General features: G+C 42.9%; 1 protein-coding gene across 1 annotated transcript in view; it reads left to right on the forward strand.

Annotated features, from left to right (window-relative positions):
* The first annotated feature begins 2083 nt into the window (after positions 1-2083).
* Positions 2084-16519, forward strand: part of smarcd1 (SWI/SNF related, matrix associated, actin dependent regulator of chromatin, subfamily d, member 1) — a 44682-nt gene continuing 30246 nt past the window's right edge. The window contains exon 1 of the mRNA XM_048618864.1: positions 2084-2298. Within this exon, the coding sequence (XP_048474821.1) occupies positions 2134-2298 (165 nt within the window). The 5' untranslated portion in view covers positions 2084-2133. The remainder of the gene's footprint in view (positions 2299-16519) is intronic.

Consider the following 16519-nt stretch of genomic DNA (forward strand, 5'->3'; position numbering starts at 1 on the left):
CTGATGCTGCCTGGCCTGCTGTGCTCCTCCAGCTCCACACTGTATTATCTCTGACTCAAGCATGTGCAGTTCTTACTATCTCCACATAATGCTATAGATTTGGCTTGAACAATAAAACAGAAGTTTTGATAGCCTCTTCCTTAAGTATCCATACAACTGACCTTAGTCTTTCTCAGCTTCAAATAACTCCTTCAAGGTTCTAACCAAGCACTTCTGGTCTAGGGTTTTCAAACTAAACTCCTAACTATCGCCCTTCTTTAGGAGAGACTATTTTACACATCTAAGGTTCACCAAGACATGTGCAAACTGAAACCAAAAGCTTTCAAAGCTATAGGTGTTTCCTCATGCAAAAAAAAAGCTGATTTGTTTAACTGAAAGCCTAGCACTTTTCAATGTTTAGCCTGTTTACACAGTAAGCTTTCCCAATACAAATACATTCCCACTGCTTCTCCAGAAAACCCCTCTCTCATATTGTTTTTTTTTTAAAAGAAAAGTGACAGCTCTGGATATAGTGGCAAGTTAATCATTCAGCTGTCTCTCACACACAGATCAAAACCCACATGCCACTAGTTCAAAATCCAAGTTCTAAATTAAATTATAATAAAATCTATATAAATCACACAGCTTACATCACAATGTCCTCTTTAAGTCTATCATCATCCTCCTCACGGTTCACAATAGTTGTGTCATCTGGAACTGTTGAAATAATGCCCTAGACAAGTAAGTTTAGGTCATTAATATAGATCAAGGAAAGTAATGGCCCTCATTTCAACTCCTGGCAAACTCTACTCCTCCTTTACAAAAAAAAGCCTTTTACCCCAACTGTTCTCTGTCACTCAGTTAACTGCATATCCCCTGTTGCCACTGTCCCTTTCATGCCTCACCTTTGCCAGCAAGTCCATTATGTAGCACTTTATCAAATGCTTTTCAGAAGCCCATTTAAATCAAATCAGCCGTATTACCCCCATTAACCATTTGTGTTACTTCATTAAAAAAAACTCTATCAGGTTAGTGGAACAGGACTTGTCTTTAACAAATCCCTGCAAGCGTTCCTTCGTAAATGAGTCAGGTGACTATTAATGTTAATCCCAATTATCACTTCTAAAAGCTTTTTAGCCATGTAAGTTAAACTGACTTCTCCTCTTCGTCAACCTTGAGCTCATCCAGTATCTTAAGTATGACAGTGGCTTCCTCATTTGTGGCACAGTGGCTCAGTGGTAGCACCATTGCCTCACGGTGCCAGGGATCCGGGTTTGATTCCACCCTTGGGCAACTGTGTGGAGTTTGTACATTCTCCCCATGTCTGCATGGGTTTCCTCCCACAGACCAAAAATATACAGGTTTAGGTGGATTGGCCATGCTAAATTGCCCATAGTGTGCAGGGTAGGTGGGTTAGCCATGGGGGATGCCAGGTTACAGGGATAGGGTGGATCTCAGTGGGATGCTCTTTGGTGGGTTGGTATGGACTTGGTGGGCCAAATGTAAGGATACTAAGATTGTTAAAAGTAGATGCAGTGTACTCATTTGATACCTTGGTCGTGCATTTGGTCCCTAATTGATCTATCCCTTCTCTTCATGCAATTTTGTTACTAATATATCCCAAAAAAGCTTTTGCATTCCCTTTTGAGTTGACTGTCAGTCTCCACTTATTTTCTATTTGTCTCCCTTCCTCACTTACCCTTTGAACTTTCTTTATAACAATAAACAAAATTTCTCAATGATCAGGCAACATTGTAATAATATGTAACTCACTGGAAAAGCCTTGGTTAGCCCAATGTCTACATGGTACAAACGTGACACCGAATAAAACCATGTGGATTTGATTCTCTCACCAGCTCACGCTGTTCTTGGGGCCTTCTCCGTTATCTTGCAGTCTCCGCCCTGACGGTGGCGCTGCTTCTGGAGTTCAGCATTCGCCCTATGTGTGACGCCGTTTCTGGAGTTTCGACTCTGTCCTGAGGATGGCCCTGTTTGTGGAGTTTAGTCTCCGCCCTGAGAGTGGCGCCGTTTCTGGAGTTCAGCATCCGCCCAGAGGGCGGCACTGTTTCGGGCGATCAATTAGCGCATGCGGGCTGGGCCGCGTACCGGAAGCAGTGTTATCGCTTTCCGGTGCGAAAGAGTTCCTTCTCGAAGATGGCGGCGCGAGGCTTCCAGACAATGAGCCCGGGCGCGGCGGCTGCTATGGCAGCGGGTCCGGGGCCTGGCCAAGCACAAGGGACGGGGCAGGCCCCGGGCAGGATAGCAGGAGCTCAGCAACAAAACATGTTCCGTTCAGCCATGCCAGGCCAGGGATACCCGGTAAGTGAGGGGCCGGGATATGGAACTATGTGTGATGAAGGGGGTAAGGGGAGGGGTAAAGGCGAGGCCCCTTGTCCTGACCAAGGTAGGTCCCATTCCTTAAATCGAACCGGCCACAGCCAGCAAGCTTCCTTTCTTGCCTCCTGAACGACCAGGTTGGTCTTTCTACATCTGACCTGACCCTGGCTTCCTTTGTTTCCTTCAGTTGGATAATTGACTGCATTCCCTAAGGCTGCTTCACATTCTTGCCTTGCTCTTTAGGCCAGAACAGACTGGTTTGTAATGTCTTATGATTATTTTCCTACAGTTATGTAAGTTGAAAAGATTTTATTGTTGAGTCATGTTCAGATTTGACTTTTAGTCTTGAATTTGGAAGCCAGTTGTGGTTAAATCTGAACAGGATGCTGCTGATGTAGGAAGCTTGAATTTAAAAAGAGAAAAATGCTTGATATTCTCAGGATGCCCATGGCTTTGACAGACTCAGGGGTTTTGTTCAAAGGTGGCTGATGCACCTGGCTTGCTGAGCAGTTTAAAACATTTTCTGTCCTGTGTTGAAATACAGGCAGATGGTGATGAAAGCTGTTGGCTGTGAGAATCAGGTGTAAATTGGGCATAGTAGATAGTGTTTCTCTCAGGCAGAGACTGAGAACCCTAATTCACCACAAATTGGCCAGCAAATGTTAATAGAAAAGCAAAACTTGTATTTATATAATGCCTTTCACAACCGCCAAATATCTGAAAGTGCTTTTGATGAGTACTCTCAATAATAACACAGGAAATGTGGCAATCAATTTGTGTACGGCCATCTCCCACAAACAACATTATGATGAACAATTTGTTTCAATGATGTTGATTGAGGAATAAATATTGTTCAAGACTCCAGGGAGATTGCTACTGTACTTGTAATCACAGAATGATTACAGCATGGAGGGGTCGTTCAACTGTGCTGGCCTGTTGAAGGAGTAGTTTGCTTCTTGCCACTCTGCTTATCCTGCAAATGCTTCTGTTTCAGACAATAATCCAAGACCTTTTTGAAAGTCTCATTTGATCCTGCCTTCACCACACTTACAGGCAGTGCATTCCAGATTCTAACCACCTCATGTCTTAAATTGGTGTCCTCGGGTTCTTGATCCTTCAACTAATGGGAACAGTTTCTTTCTCTGTACTTTGTTCAGACCCTTCATGGCTTTGAACACTTTAATCAAGTCTTCTCTCAACCGTTCCCAAGGCGAATAGTCCCAATTTCTCTAATCTGGCACTAGATCCACTTGACACACCTCCTTCCCAAAATCTAGGCACAGCTAAATCTTTCTCATTGGACTCAACATACTATTGTAGAAAAATTCTCCAGAGCACACTCTTTGTACTCTTGTTTGTCTCTGTCCTTTACGCTACTGTTATCTTAGTTTTTATTTGGATTATTAAAGTTCCCCCCCATTATAACTCCTCTGTAATTCTTATGCTCTGTTATTTCCTTGCAAATTTGTTCCTCTACATTTTTCCCATTAGTTTGTGGCCTATAGACTACACCGAGCAATATAATTAGAGCTTGTTCCCTAGTTCTAAAACGGACTCTGTACTTGACACCTCTGGGGGGCACACTCTCTCCAGCACTGCAATATCCTCCTCAATCAGTATTGCTACCCCTCCTGTTTTCCTTTTCACATCTTTCCTGAACACCTTTTATTCAAGCACTCTGAGTATCAAGTCCTTCTGTAAGTTTAGTTTTCCCATATGTCAGTTTGTACTTGATGCTCACCAGCCTGCACATTCCCAAATGTCCACAATAGTCCTAATTTAGACTTTATTCCTTCCCTCTTACTCCTATTCTGACCCTGCCTAGTGTGTTACTATTTGCTATTCGATTGTTGTCTGTTTCTACCTGTGCTTTCTACACCCCTGCCAGATTAGTTTAAATTTTCTCTAATAACAACATGAGCAGCTCATCTTGCAAGAAAGTTGTTCCTAGCTCTGTTTAGGGGCAACCTGTCTGGACTGTCCAGACTCGATCTATTTTATTCGCTTTGGGGATTCGCTGGCTAGGCTGGCAGTCATTGCCTGTTCCTGGTGCCCTTGACACCGTGGTGGTGAGCTGCTTTCTTGAACCACTGCAATCCATGTGGATAGGGACACCTGCAATGCTGTTAGGGAGGGAGTTCCAGGATTTAACCCAGTGATACTGAAGGAACGACAATATATTTCCCAGTCAGGAGGGTGAGTGGCTTGGAGGGAACTTGCATGAGTTGGTGTTCTCATGTATCTGCTACCCTTGTCCTTCTAGATGGTACTGGTTGTGCATTTGGAAGGTGCTGTTTAAGCAGCCTTGGTGAATTTCTTGTAGATGGTATGCACTGCTACTACTGAGCTTCATGTTAGCTATACCTGTAACCCTTTACGCAATTGATAATGAGATATCTATCAATTTCTGCCTTAAACACACTGAAAGCCTGAGCGTCCACAGCCCTCTGGGGGTGGGGGAGAGACTTCTAAAGGTTCACAGCCCTCTGAGTAAAAGAAATTCTCATCTTGGTCCTAAATGGTATTCCCCTTATTTTTAAATGGTGCCCCTCCCCCCCACTTCTAGACTCCCCAGCAAAGGGATGCACTTTGCTTGCATCTCCTCTTTATCCCTGAAATATTTTGTGGGTTTCTCATTCTTTGAAATTCTATCTTCAATCTCTCTTCACTCGGACAGTCTGGTGAACCTTTGTTGCACTCTCTCTGTGATAATAATACACTTCCTGGGATAAGGGAGATCAAAACTGCGCACAGTTCTCCAGGCAAGGTCTAACCAAGCAGCTATATAATTGAAACAAGACTTCACTACTCTTATTTTTCTAATCACCCTGTTCAGTGATGTTATTACGCACCTCTGGAGCAGGTGGGACTTGAAACTGGGCCTTCCAGCCCAAGGGTAGGGATGCTACCACTGCCCCACAAGAGAGCCCTTTGGTCCCTAGTCCAAATCATTGATGTTTGTTGTGAACGACTGGGACTTTAAGTACAAATCCTTCCAGTAATCCACTAGTCATAGTCTGCCAGTGGGAGAATGACCCATTTATTCCGACTGTGTGTTTACTGTCTGTTAGCTAATCATTAATCCATGCTAGTTCATTACCTCCTTATCATATGCTCTAATTTTGATAAAACCCCCCACAGGAAGTTAGTTATCAAAAAGCTTCAGAAAATCCAAATATACTACATCAGTTGATTTCCCCTTTATCAGTTATGTTCTTAACATTGTCAAAAAAAACCCAGGTTTGTCAATCGCAATTTTCCATTTGCAAATCCGGTGCTGACTATGCCCGGTTGCCATTATTTTCCAATTTAGATTACCATTTATGCGTTTGGATTACAAAACCCAGAGTTTAGGGCCTAGATACCAGAAAGGCATGGCCAATAATCAAGGATGTCCAAAAGGACAGAATTGGGGAAGTGGGGGATCTGAGCTGGGGAAGAGAAAGGCCACAGAGGGGTTTGCAAACAATGGTGGGCATTTTAAAATGGCGGCGTTGCTGAAATGGGCGGTTAGTGTAGGACAGTGAGCAGAGGGGTACTGGGTGAATGGAGCTTTGCACAAGCTTTGGATGAGCTCAGCGTCATAGGGATTGGGAAATGGGTGGCTGCTGAAGGGTGTCGAGGGTCTAGAGATAACAAAGGCACGACTGAGGGGTGCAGTATCAGGCAGGCAAGGACAGGTGCTTGTCTGGGTGATGTACTGAGATTGAAGTAGGCAAGGTTGTGAATCGATTTGCTTCAGCCTTGGTCAGTGATGAGTTAAAATATCCCAATGTTGGAATAAAGCATGGTTATTGACCGTACATTTGTCAGCTTTGTGGGAAACTCTGGTGTGTTCCTCTGTGGGCAGTGTGCAGTGTAGGATCAAAACCAGGGGTCTAGGCCCGAAACGTCAGCCTCTCTGCTCCTATGATGCTGCTTGGCCTGCTGTGTTCATCCAGCCCTGCACCTTGTTGTCCCAGATCAGTTGATGTTCTTTTATGTGTATGTGCACTGGACTCCATTGTTTTAGCTGGATGAGTATTTGGGCAGCAACTGGATTGAGTTCTGTGGGAAATGTGTTTAATTGAATGATTGACTCCACCGAGGAATTCAAAAGTTCCGGTCTGTCTGAGGTCAATGGAAGGCAATGATCAAGGTTGAACGATGTCCCAGTGATTTCCTGAAACTTCGGTCAAAGTTTGGGCATCAAAGAGTTTTGTAAGTATTATCTCCACGTTTCTTTCTTCAGGAGAGTAGAGGAATTGAAATGAGTTCACCCATTCTTTGCAAAAGGCAAAAGTATGAAATTTATCCCTCATCTGGCCTCTTTTCATGAGTTACTGATGACTTTTGTACATATTATCTGTTTCATTTTTTCAAAGAACTGCCTTTCTATGAAGTGTTTCTCACTTTCCATCTGTCATCCTTGCTAACTGGGTTGAGTGGTTGCAAAAATTGACTATTTACGGAATCAAAGAAGAATTACTGTAGTGCCCTTCGCAACATCCTAAAAGTGCTTGACAGCCAGTGAAGTACTCTTTGAAGTCTGATCACTGCTGTAATGTAGGAAACTTGGCAGTCACCTTGCACGCAGAGAGATCTCATGGGCAGCCATGTGCTACTAAGCAGATCATCTGTTTTAATGGCGTTGATTGACATTAGCCTGGGTTGCTTCATCGACCAGAGCACTTGAGGGGCCGAGTAGCCTGCTACTCATATTTTGTATGATTTTTTTGTTGATGTATGAGAAATCCATATTGCCCAGTGCATTGAGGAGATGCCCCTCCACATCCAAAATAGTATTGTGGGATCTTCTTTGTCCAAGAGTAGACCAAACATTGGTTTAACACCTCATCTGAAAGGCAGCAGATCCAACACTGCCTCGGTACTGCGTGGAGCGTCAACCTGGATTTCTGGCTGGGAGTCCTGGAGTGAGATTTGAATGGCTGTGAATGGCAGGTCCACTGACCTAGGTGAGGTGAAAATGGGGCCTAACTGTTGTCCAGTGAGCCCTTCTGGAACGCTGGTGTGGAGTAACACCTACCGAAAGCAGATTGTCTGTGGTTGTGATTCTGCCTTGGAGGTATTGCCTGCTGGCAATTACTGGGCTCAGAGGCAGACAATAGCAGATGTCTGGTGCACGTTGGGAAGAATAGTGCCTTCCAGAAGACTAGAACCAGGAAGCAGAGAGTGTATTTGTTGGTGCCCAAAACCAATTAGTCTTTCATTGTTTTGTTAAATGGGCAATTCTGATAGGACAACACAAAATGGAGCACTGAGATTGTGGAATGTATGATTACATTGCCTTCAGTTATGCAGCCCTTCTCGAGAGCAGCTTTTCATTCCTTTGTCAGCTTTTCCACTGTGGTTAACACCATGTTGAATTCTGTTTGATGGTGAAGTTTTATTTGTGTTATCCCGTCAACTGTGCGGATTTTAACTTCATGCCTGCGCTGGTCTGCTCATGTCAGAAGCATGATATCAAAATCATGAAAGTAGAGTTTTTCCACTGGATTGTACTTGGTTTGTGATTGATATTTCCGTCATTCCAAAATATATTGCTGTCTGTGAGTGCGCAATCAATCAGCCCTTATCATTTATCTGGGATTCATTTAAAAATTGTGAAGCTTGGTCGTTCATACCACTGACATGAAAGTGACACTGCAGACAGGAAAACATTCGTTCATATTGATTTTTTTAAAAAAATGCATTTGCTCATGTGCTTGATTATAGTTTGCTGAAATAGCAGTTCTGTAAATCACTTGTGATGCTGGCAGAGCCAGGTTCATCTCAAATATATTCTTCTCCCTTGATAAAGGTTACGCTGGGATTTTGCCGCCTGACAACATCTGATGATTTCTAGCAACAGAAGTCTACTCCCACCAACATATTTATGCATCATTTTCAAGTCTTCATTTCCTTCTTCAGTGGCCAAACGTGTTTCTTTGAGACAGTATTGAATTTTAGCCATCTGTATACAGATGATGGCTTCAGTGCAGACCTGAGAGAGTGTTGCATCATCAATTACTCTTGTCTCTTGAAAGAGATTTCAAGCCAAAACCCCTGTATTTTTGATCAAGTGGGCTTGTAACAGTTCTGTGGCACAATTCAAGTTAGTTCACTGAGTTAGAACGTTCTGGGTTCAAGAACCACTCTGGGACTTGCACAAAAGTTAAGGTTGATGCTTCAGTGCAGTACTGAATGGGTGCTGCAGGTCAAGATGTTAACTTGACACTCCTATCTTCCCCTTCAGGTGGATATAAAAGATTTCCTGCATTATTTTGAAGAACAGTTACGTTCTCCCCAATGCCTTGGCCAATATTTATGCCTCACTTATCATCACAAAAACAGATTATCCGGTTGTTGTCACACTTGTGTTTGTCGGAGCTTATTGTTTGTCGGTGCACAATTTGGCTGTTGCATTTCAGTACAATAGTGACTAGGCCTTAAAACTATACTATTTGAAATGTCTATTGATCATGGAGGTTGCTATTGCATTGCAATTCCATCTTGTATCTGAGCTCTGACCAAAGTTCCTCACTACACTAATGCCACCAAGGAAAGTTTTAACCCCTTTTCTGTCATACTGGTTGTGTGATCGTATAATAGTGCCTGCACTAACGTTATCCCTTACACTGATTTCTAGAAGCTTTTCTTCCACTGACATGAAACCATAACATTTACCATTCAGTCCTTGGATTGAATTCAAACAATTTTGGAATTTTATGCTTAACACTCCTGATGTTAGCGACGTTAAGTCTCCTGAAGCGACTGTCCTGAATTCTGAAGAGCTTTTTGCAAGTATATGGATCATATAAGCCAAGCAGGCGTCACCACCTGAATGATATGGCTTGGATCTGAGACCTTTGGAGAAGTCCAGATTACCTTGCACAGTAAGGCGTTGTCTGGAGCATGCTGTAGGGAACAAGACTGTTTGGCTAATTGTACCTTTGCAAACAGTGCTGTACTGGACCAAACTAAATCTGTTCCCACTGTTTTGCTTTCCTTCCCCTAGCCCTTTATCCCCACTAGCCCTTTATCCCCACTACAAAAGGTGCTGTTGTCTCTACCTCAGCAATGCACTGCAGTGACAGTTTTAAATTGATGGCTCCTTGTTGCTGACCCCTCAACCAGAGGAAATGACCTTTCTGTTACCCAGTCAGGCCCTTTGTGATTTCAAAACCTCAAAACTTTGTCATGGCCTTCTCTGCTGCAGTGTAGCCTCTTGTGTCTCTGAAATCTCTGCCTAACGATAGTTTTACCAAGGATACAGGGTCCTGCTAATAATCCCTGTTGATTGATTGCATTTTCAAATGTTAGGATGTCAGCTTCTTCACCATTTTCACATTTGGTAAACTGATGATTTCCAGATCCGTTGGAAGCTGAAATCGCTACCTTTTTTGGCCGCCTGGCCCTAGAGTGTGGGTGAGCATCTGGATCAACAGTTACCTCAATTGTGGTCATTGGTGTACTCAGAATGACACAGACCTCTCAGCATACCATTCATCAATTCAATTAAAAAGAAATAGTAATCTCAGGCCAGGGGTTCAATGTGCTAACACTAATCAATTGCAGACAAGTCAAGCCCAGTTAGAAAAGAAACAACATAAAAGTAATAAAGTTGTTGAGATAAAGAATACGCAGACACCGAAGTTGCAAAGGCCTGGCCCATCAGTTTGAAAGGTTATTGCATTCGGAAACAAGCCTTTGGAAAAGAATAAAGTGACGAGAAGAAACACTGTGAATGTTAGCAAACCAGCCTTCTTGTGCCAGTTAGTAACAATGTTGGCTTGAGCCATATCATTCATAAGCCTGCTTGGCTTATATGAGCCATATACTTGCAGAAAGCTCTTCAGAATTCAGGACAGTTGCTTCAGGAGACTTAACGTCACTAACATCAGGATGTTAAGCATAAAATTCCAAAACTGTTTGAACTCAATCCAAGGACTGAATGGTAAATGTTATGGTTTCATGTTAGTGGAAGAAAAGCTTCTAGAAATCGTTGTAAGGGATAACATTAGTGGCAATTTTGGAGAAGTGTAGGCTAACCTGAGACAGTCAAAATTAATCTGTAAAACATTGATTTTGATTTCTAGTTGAACGCTGCAAGGAGGTGAATCATAAGATATAGGTGCAGAAGTGGAAGACTAGAGGGTGGCTAATGTGGTGCCATTATTTAAGAAAGGTGGTAAGGAATTACAGACCAGTAAGCCTGCTGTCACTGTTAGGTTATTGGAGGAGATTCTGAGGGACATGATTTACGTGCATTTGAAAAGGCAAGGACTGATCAGGGATAGTCAACATGGCTTTGTGTGTGGGAAATCATGTCTCACTAACTTGATTGAGTTTTTTTGAAGAGGTGACCAAGAAGATTGATAAAAACAGAGCGGTAGATCTCTAAGTGGACTTCAGCAAAGTGTCCAACAGGGTTCCACATGGTAGAGTGGTTAGCAAGGTTAGATCACATGGAATTTAGGGCGAGCTAGCCAAATGGATACAATATTGGCTTGAAGGTAGGACACAGAGGGTGGTGGTAGAGGCTGGCTTTTCAGACTAGAGGCCTATGACCAGTGGTGTGCCACAGGGAATGGTGCTGGGTCCACTGCTTTTTGTCATTTATACGAATGATTTGGGTGTGAATACAGCAGGTATAGTTAGTAAGTTTGCAGGTGACACCAAAATTGGTGGTGTAGTGGAGAGCGAAGATGATTATCTCAGAACAACGGGTCTTGATCAGATGGGCCGAAGAGTGGCAAATGCAGTTTAATTTAGATAAACGTGAGGTGTTGCATTTTGGTAAGACTAACCAGGGCAGGACTTGTATAGTTAATGTTAGGTCCCTAGGGAGCGTTGTTGATCAAAGAGACCTAGGGCTGCAGTTGCATTATTTGTTGAAAGTGGAGTTGCAGATAGACAAAGTGGTGAAGAAGGCATTTGGCACGCTTGCCTTCACTGGTCAGTGCATTGAGTATAGGAGTTGGGAGGTCATGTTGCAGCTGTACAGGATATTGGTTAGGCCACTTCTGGAATACTGTGTTCAATTCTGGTTTCCCTGCTATAGGGAAGAAGTTGTTAAATTTGAAAGGGCTCAGAAATGATTCACGAGGTTGTTGCTGGGATTGGAGGATTTGAGCTATTGGGAGAGGCTGAATAGGCTGGGGCTATTTTCCCTGGATTGTTGGAGTCTGAGGGGTGACCTTCTCGAGGTTTATAAAATCATGAGGTGTGTGGATAGGGTGAATAACCAAGGTCTTTCCTCCAGGGTAAAGGAGTCCAAAACTAGAGGGCATAGGTTTAAGGTGAGAGGAGAAAGATTTAAAAGGGATCTGAGGAGCAACGTGCTCAAGCGGAGGGCAGTGCAAGTATGGAATGAGCTGCCAGAGGAATTGCTCGAGGAGGGTACAATTACAATATTTAAAAGGCATCTGGGTATATGAATAGGAAGGGTTTAGAGGCATATGGGCCAAATGCTGGCAAATGGGACTAGATCAGTTTAGGTTCTTTGGTTGGCACAGATGAGTTGGACTGAAGGGTCTGTTTCCATGCTGTATAACTCTGTGACTCCAAGTAGACCATTTGGCCCATTGAGTCTGCTCCACCCTTCAATGAGATCATAGCCAATCTAACGTCCTCCACTCCACTTTCATGCCTTTTTCCCATAATCCTTGATTCCCTTACTGATTAAAAATCTCTCTGTCTCAGTGTTGAATACACTTAATGACCCAGCCTCTGCAACTCTGCAGTAAAGAATTCACTAATTCACAACGCTCTGAGAGAAGAAATTCCCTTTCATCTGTCTTAATTGTGCGGCACCATATGCTGAGACTATGCCCTGTAGTCCTCAACTCTCCCACAAGGGGAAGCAACCTTTTCACATCTACATTGTCAAGTCTTTTAAGAATCTTAGATACCAAGGTGTAGAGCTGGATGAACACAGCAGGCCAAGCAGCATCAGAGCAGCAGGAAGGCTGATGTTTCGGGCCTAGACCCTTCTTCAACCCCCTTTAAGAATCTTGTATGTTTCACTAAAGTTGCCTCTCACTCACTATATTCCAGTGAGTACGGGCCCAACTGACTAAACCTCTCCTCATGAGACAGTTCCTCCATGCCTGGTATCAGTTGAGTGAACCTTCTCTGGACAGCCTCCAATGCTGTATATCTTCCCTTCAATAAAGAACCCAAACTGTTCACAATACTCTTAAATGTGGTCTAACTAGTGTCTAGTATAGTTTTAACATGACTTCCCTATTTTTATACTCTGTTCCCTTTGAAATAAAGACTAAGAAATGTAGATTACGGTATCTTTGGTCATGTAAGGTGTGTTTGGCTACATGCTTAAGACCTGAAGTTAAAGGCAAGGTTGCCAAAATGGATGGCTGAATAGCTAATGGGTAGGCAGGACAAGTATATAAATGTTTCTCAGATTGCCAACCTGTGTTAATCATGTGCCCCAGGAATCTCTGTTGCCTCATTATATGAGGAAGAATGCTGGAGGACTGAGATAAATGGAGTGGGCAGAGAAATGGCAAGTGCAGTTGACTGTTAACAATTGTCATTGTACAATGTTGAGGGAAAATTCAGAGCAAAAATATGCCTGAGCTGGTGAAATTCTCAGGGCATTGAAGGATTGAAGAAGTCAAGGGATGTGACTACAAAGAAGGAGGCTTCCAGATGTCACTGGTCAAGCTCTGGGGACAGGGGTTTGACTCCCTCTGCAGCAAATGGTGAAATGTGACTCAATTAACTTTATAATTAAAAGCTAGCTTAATGGGGACCATGTAACCATTGTTGATTTTGCTTAAAACCCCATCTGGTTCTCTAATGTCCTTCAGAGAAGGAAATTTGTCATCCTTGTCTACTCTGGTCTACATGTGACTCCAGATACACAACAATGTAGTTGACTCTTAACTGCCATCTGAAATGGTCTGGGGAGAATCAGATCAAGTGGCAATTAGGGATGGGCAATGAATGCTGGCCCAGCTAGTGATACAGACATCCCATGAAAGAATGATATTTTAAAAAATTGTGTGATTATACATTACAAAAGGCGGGGAATGGGGTGTGGTGGAAAGTAGGTAAATAAGATTTGAGTTGATTGCTCTGGTATAGACTTGATGTGTTGAAGAGCATTTTGTGATGCTGATGCTACATGCCGAAGAAGATCTTGATCCTGAAAGAAAAGTGGTGACTGCAGCTACTGAAAGTCTGAAACCAAGCTGAGAAGTTGAAATCAGTAGATCAGGCAACATGAAATGGGGATGGACAGGAACCAGTGAGTATTTTAGAAACTTTCCTCAGGTTGGCACAACACTACAGCGTGTAAAGTGAAAGCACTTCACCAACTGAAATGCTTTTGGACTGCCCCAAGAGTGTGATGGGCGCTGTATGGGTGCAAGTTCTTTTCATTTAGCCTTGATTCAGAATTAGTGACCTGAGCCAATTTTTCAGCTATCATCCTGATCACACCTTTGACGAAAGAAGCCGATTTCAGTTGACTGGTGCTTCTGATTTCAACCTGCTGTACATTAAAATCAGTCGTGTCTACTTCATTTCTCTGTGACTTAAAAGTTCTGATTTATTGGCACAGTATTTTCCATATATATATAAGGGCATTGCAGATAGTCCTTCCATGGCTCCTGGTTTCACTCCCTTGCTCAGTGACCATGTGTATGCTGAAGTAGCTCTAGGCACTGTTTCTGGCCATTAGATCATATCTGATGCCTGGGAGTAGTCTGTGATTTCCAAAGCATGTTTTGGAGGCCTTTATCTGCTACCATCTAGGAAAAAAGTGGCTAATTATTCTTTCATTGACAGCGTTTACTGGCACAATCTCAGTGCCTTTAGAAACAGCAGGGATGGCCACCATTGCAGATGGTTTGAGGCAATACTGTAAAGTGAAATATTTGCCACTCTGGGCTTGGACCTAGAAGTGCCATTTGAATGCACTTTTAGTTTCCAGCTTAGAATGAGATGGAAAGTTTGAGCTGAATGGAGAGGATGTTTCCTCTAGTGAGAGAATTTAGAATTTATGGAACACTGTTCCAAAATAAGGGGTGCCCCATTTAAAACAGATATACAACAATCTTTTTTTCTCTGAGAGTCATGAATCTTTAGGACTCTCTTCCTCAAAAGGTGGTGGAAGCAGAGTCTTTGAATGCTTTGTAAGGCAGAGGTAGATAGATTCTTGATAAGCAAGTGGGTGAAAGGTTTTTGGTTAGGGGGGAATGTGGAGTATTCAGATTAGCCAGGATCATCCTGAATGGTGGAGCAGGCTCATGCAATGAGTCTGTGTTCTTGGCCTTACTTTAGTGCGAGTTGCAGTTTGTTTAAATCTGAGGCCTTTTACTATTGCTGGGTTCAACGCTTATGTTGACAAGACTAAATCCAAGCAATCTACTACTTGAATGCTCTTACCTCTGCAATGCTGAGAAACAATTGGTTTTTGTTCTTGACATTTGGGCTGTAACAGTGGATCATACTGTGTTAATTAGAGGTAAATGTGCTGTAGGTTGTACTGTTAAATTCTGAATGAAACAACTAATTTGGTATGCTTGGATCAGACACTTTTAATAATGTCAAGTAGAGAATGATGTCCCTTAAGCTGTGACTGGCTTGACTTGGTGCCAATGTAAATGGAGCAAAAGGGGCTCATTTGACACACTTTATTTTCCAATGACACTCCTGTGTTGCCGCACACTTTCTGCTTTGTGGGATGATTGTTGATGTCTTAGCCTCCTTTTAGCCCTCCATAAAACACACCTCGATTGAGCAGCCTTTTAGCCATCCCACCTAATCATTCTTTTAGAAACAAAGAACTTGCATTGATACTGCGGCTTTCATGAGCTCAGGATGAATCTAGTGCTAGTTTACTGATTATGTACAAGGGGGGAACGTTGGCCAGGACATGGGGGAGAATTTCTGTGCTCTCTGAATATTTTTCTGACCTAAGAGGGAGGATGGGGCTTTGGTTCAACTCTCCTTCCCAAGGAAGACACTTCTGACAGTAGTCTCTCCCTGGGACTGCGTTGAAGCGTCAGCCTAGATTCTGTGCTCAAGTCTCTGGGATGGAACTTGAATCCGCAATCTTCCCCCTCAGAGGGGCGAGAGTACTGAGCCATGGCTGACACCAGGCAAACTTGTTTATGTATGAAAATGACCCAAAAGAGCAAAGACTGACACTTTTGGCATGTTGGTTTGAGAAGCATCTGTGTTTTTTTTCTTAGTTCAAGACACTGGTATGAATGAAAACTGCTGTTCTGAGTGCTGTTTATCGGCCATTTCCCGAACGTGTACTTTTTTTTTGCTGATCTGCCTGCTGATGAGACAGTTTTGACATATATTACTCTTTTTATTTGAAATTCTCTCTCCAGTTAAATGGTGTTTAATTGCACCAACTCAGCAGCTATTGTGGCAGTGTTCAAGGCTTTTCCTGAACACCCTTTTGCTGCTGACAACTGTTTTGCTGTGTGCAGGCAGGGTCTTTTTTTTTTCTCTTTTGAGTCTTGATGTTAATTAGGTGAGACCTGCAAGAGCAGTAGTATGGAGCTGAAAGGCATGCACAAGTGACGTGACAACTGCTGTTACAAGGTCTTTCATTGATTCATTTCTTTGTGGTGTTCAGAATGCACATTGTAGGGCCTTGGACTGAACAATATTACGGCGTCTTCTGAAATGTCACTTGCTCCTATAGTTTGGTTTTTGATTTGCTGAATTTCTTATAAAGTTGAGGCGACTGCATCTTCCCCACAATAAAATGTCGGATGCCCGAGAGCGACAGCACCAGCTTGCTAAACGAGGGTGCAGTAAAGTAGAGCGTAGCACACGGACAAAGGGTGTTTGAAAGGGACGCGTGGCATGCAGTCAGCAACCAGGAGTAAACTCTTTGAATTTCTTGCTCATGGTTTGGTAAGGGTTTGTGTTTTTTTAAAATTAACGAGGCTTTTTGTTTCCGACTGCGGTGCCAGCTATATTATGAATTGTAATGCAGAATTTTGGGTCTAGAAGGTTACCCCATCAACTGACTCCTGCCCTAAAGGAGGAAAGGGCTGTGTTGTTTCCCATGTTGATGCATTGACTGCAGAATCAGTTGCAGTCTTCTGTGCAGCAGACCGAACAATTGGATTGATAGGGTACATGCCTATACTAGCACAGTGGCTTAATTGTCCAGCAATTATTTTTTTCTTTCCCCTGTGTGACTAATTTTGAGTGGCTGTTTTTTTTA

Source organism: Rhincodon typus, chromosome 41 (genome assembly GCF_021869965.1).
Source record: "Rhincodon typus isolate 14 chromosome 41, sRhiTyp1.1, whole genome shotgun sequence".
NCBI classification, from domain to species: Eukaryota; Metazoa; Chordata; class Chondrichthyes; order Orectolobiformes; family Rhincodontidae; genus Rhincodon; species Rhincodon typus.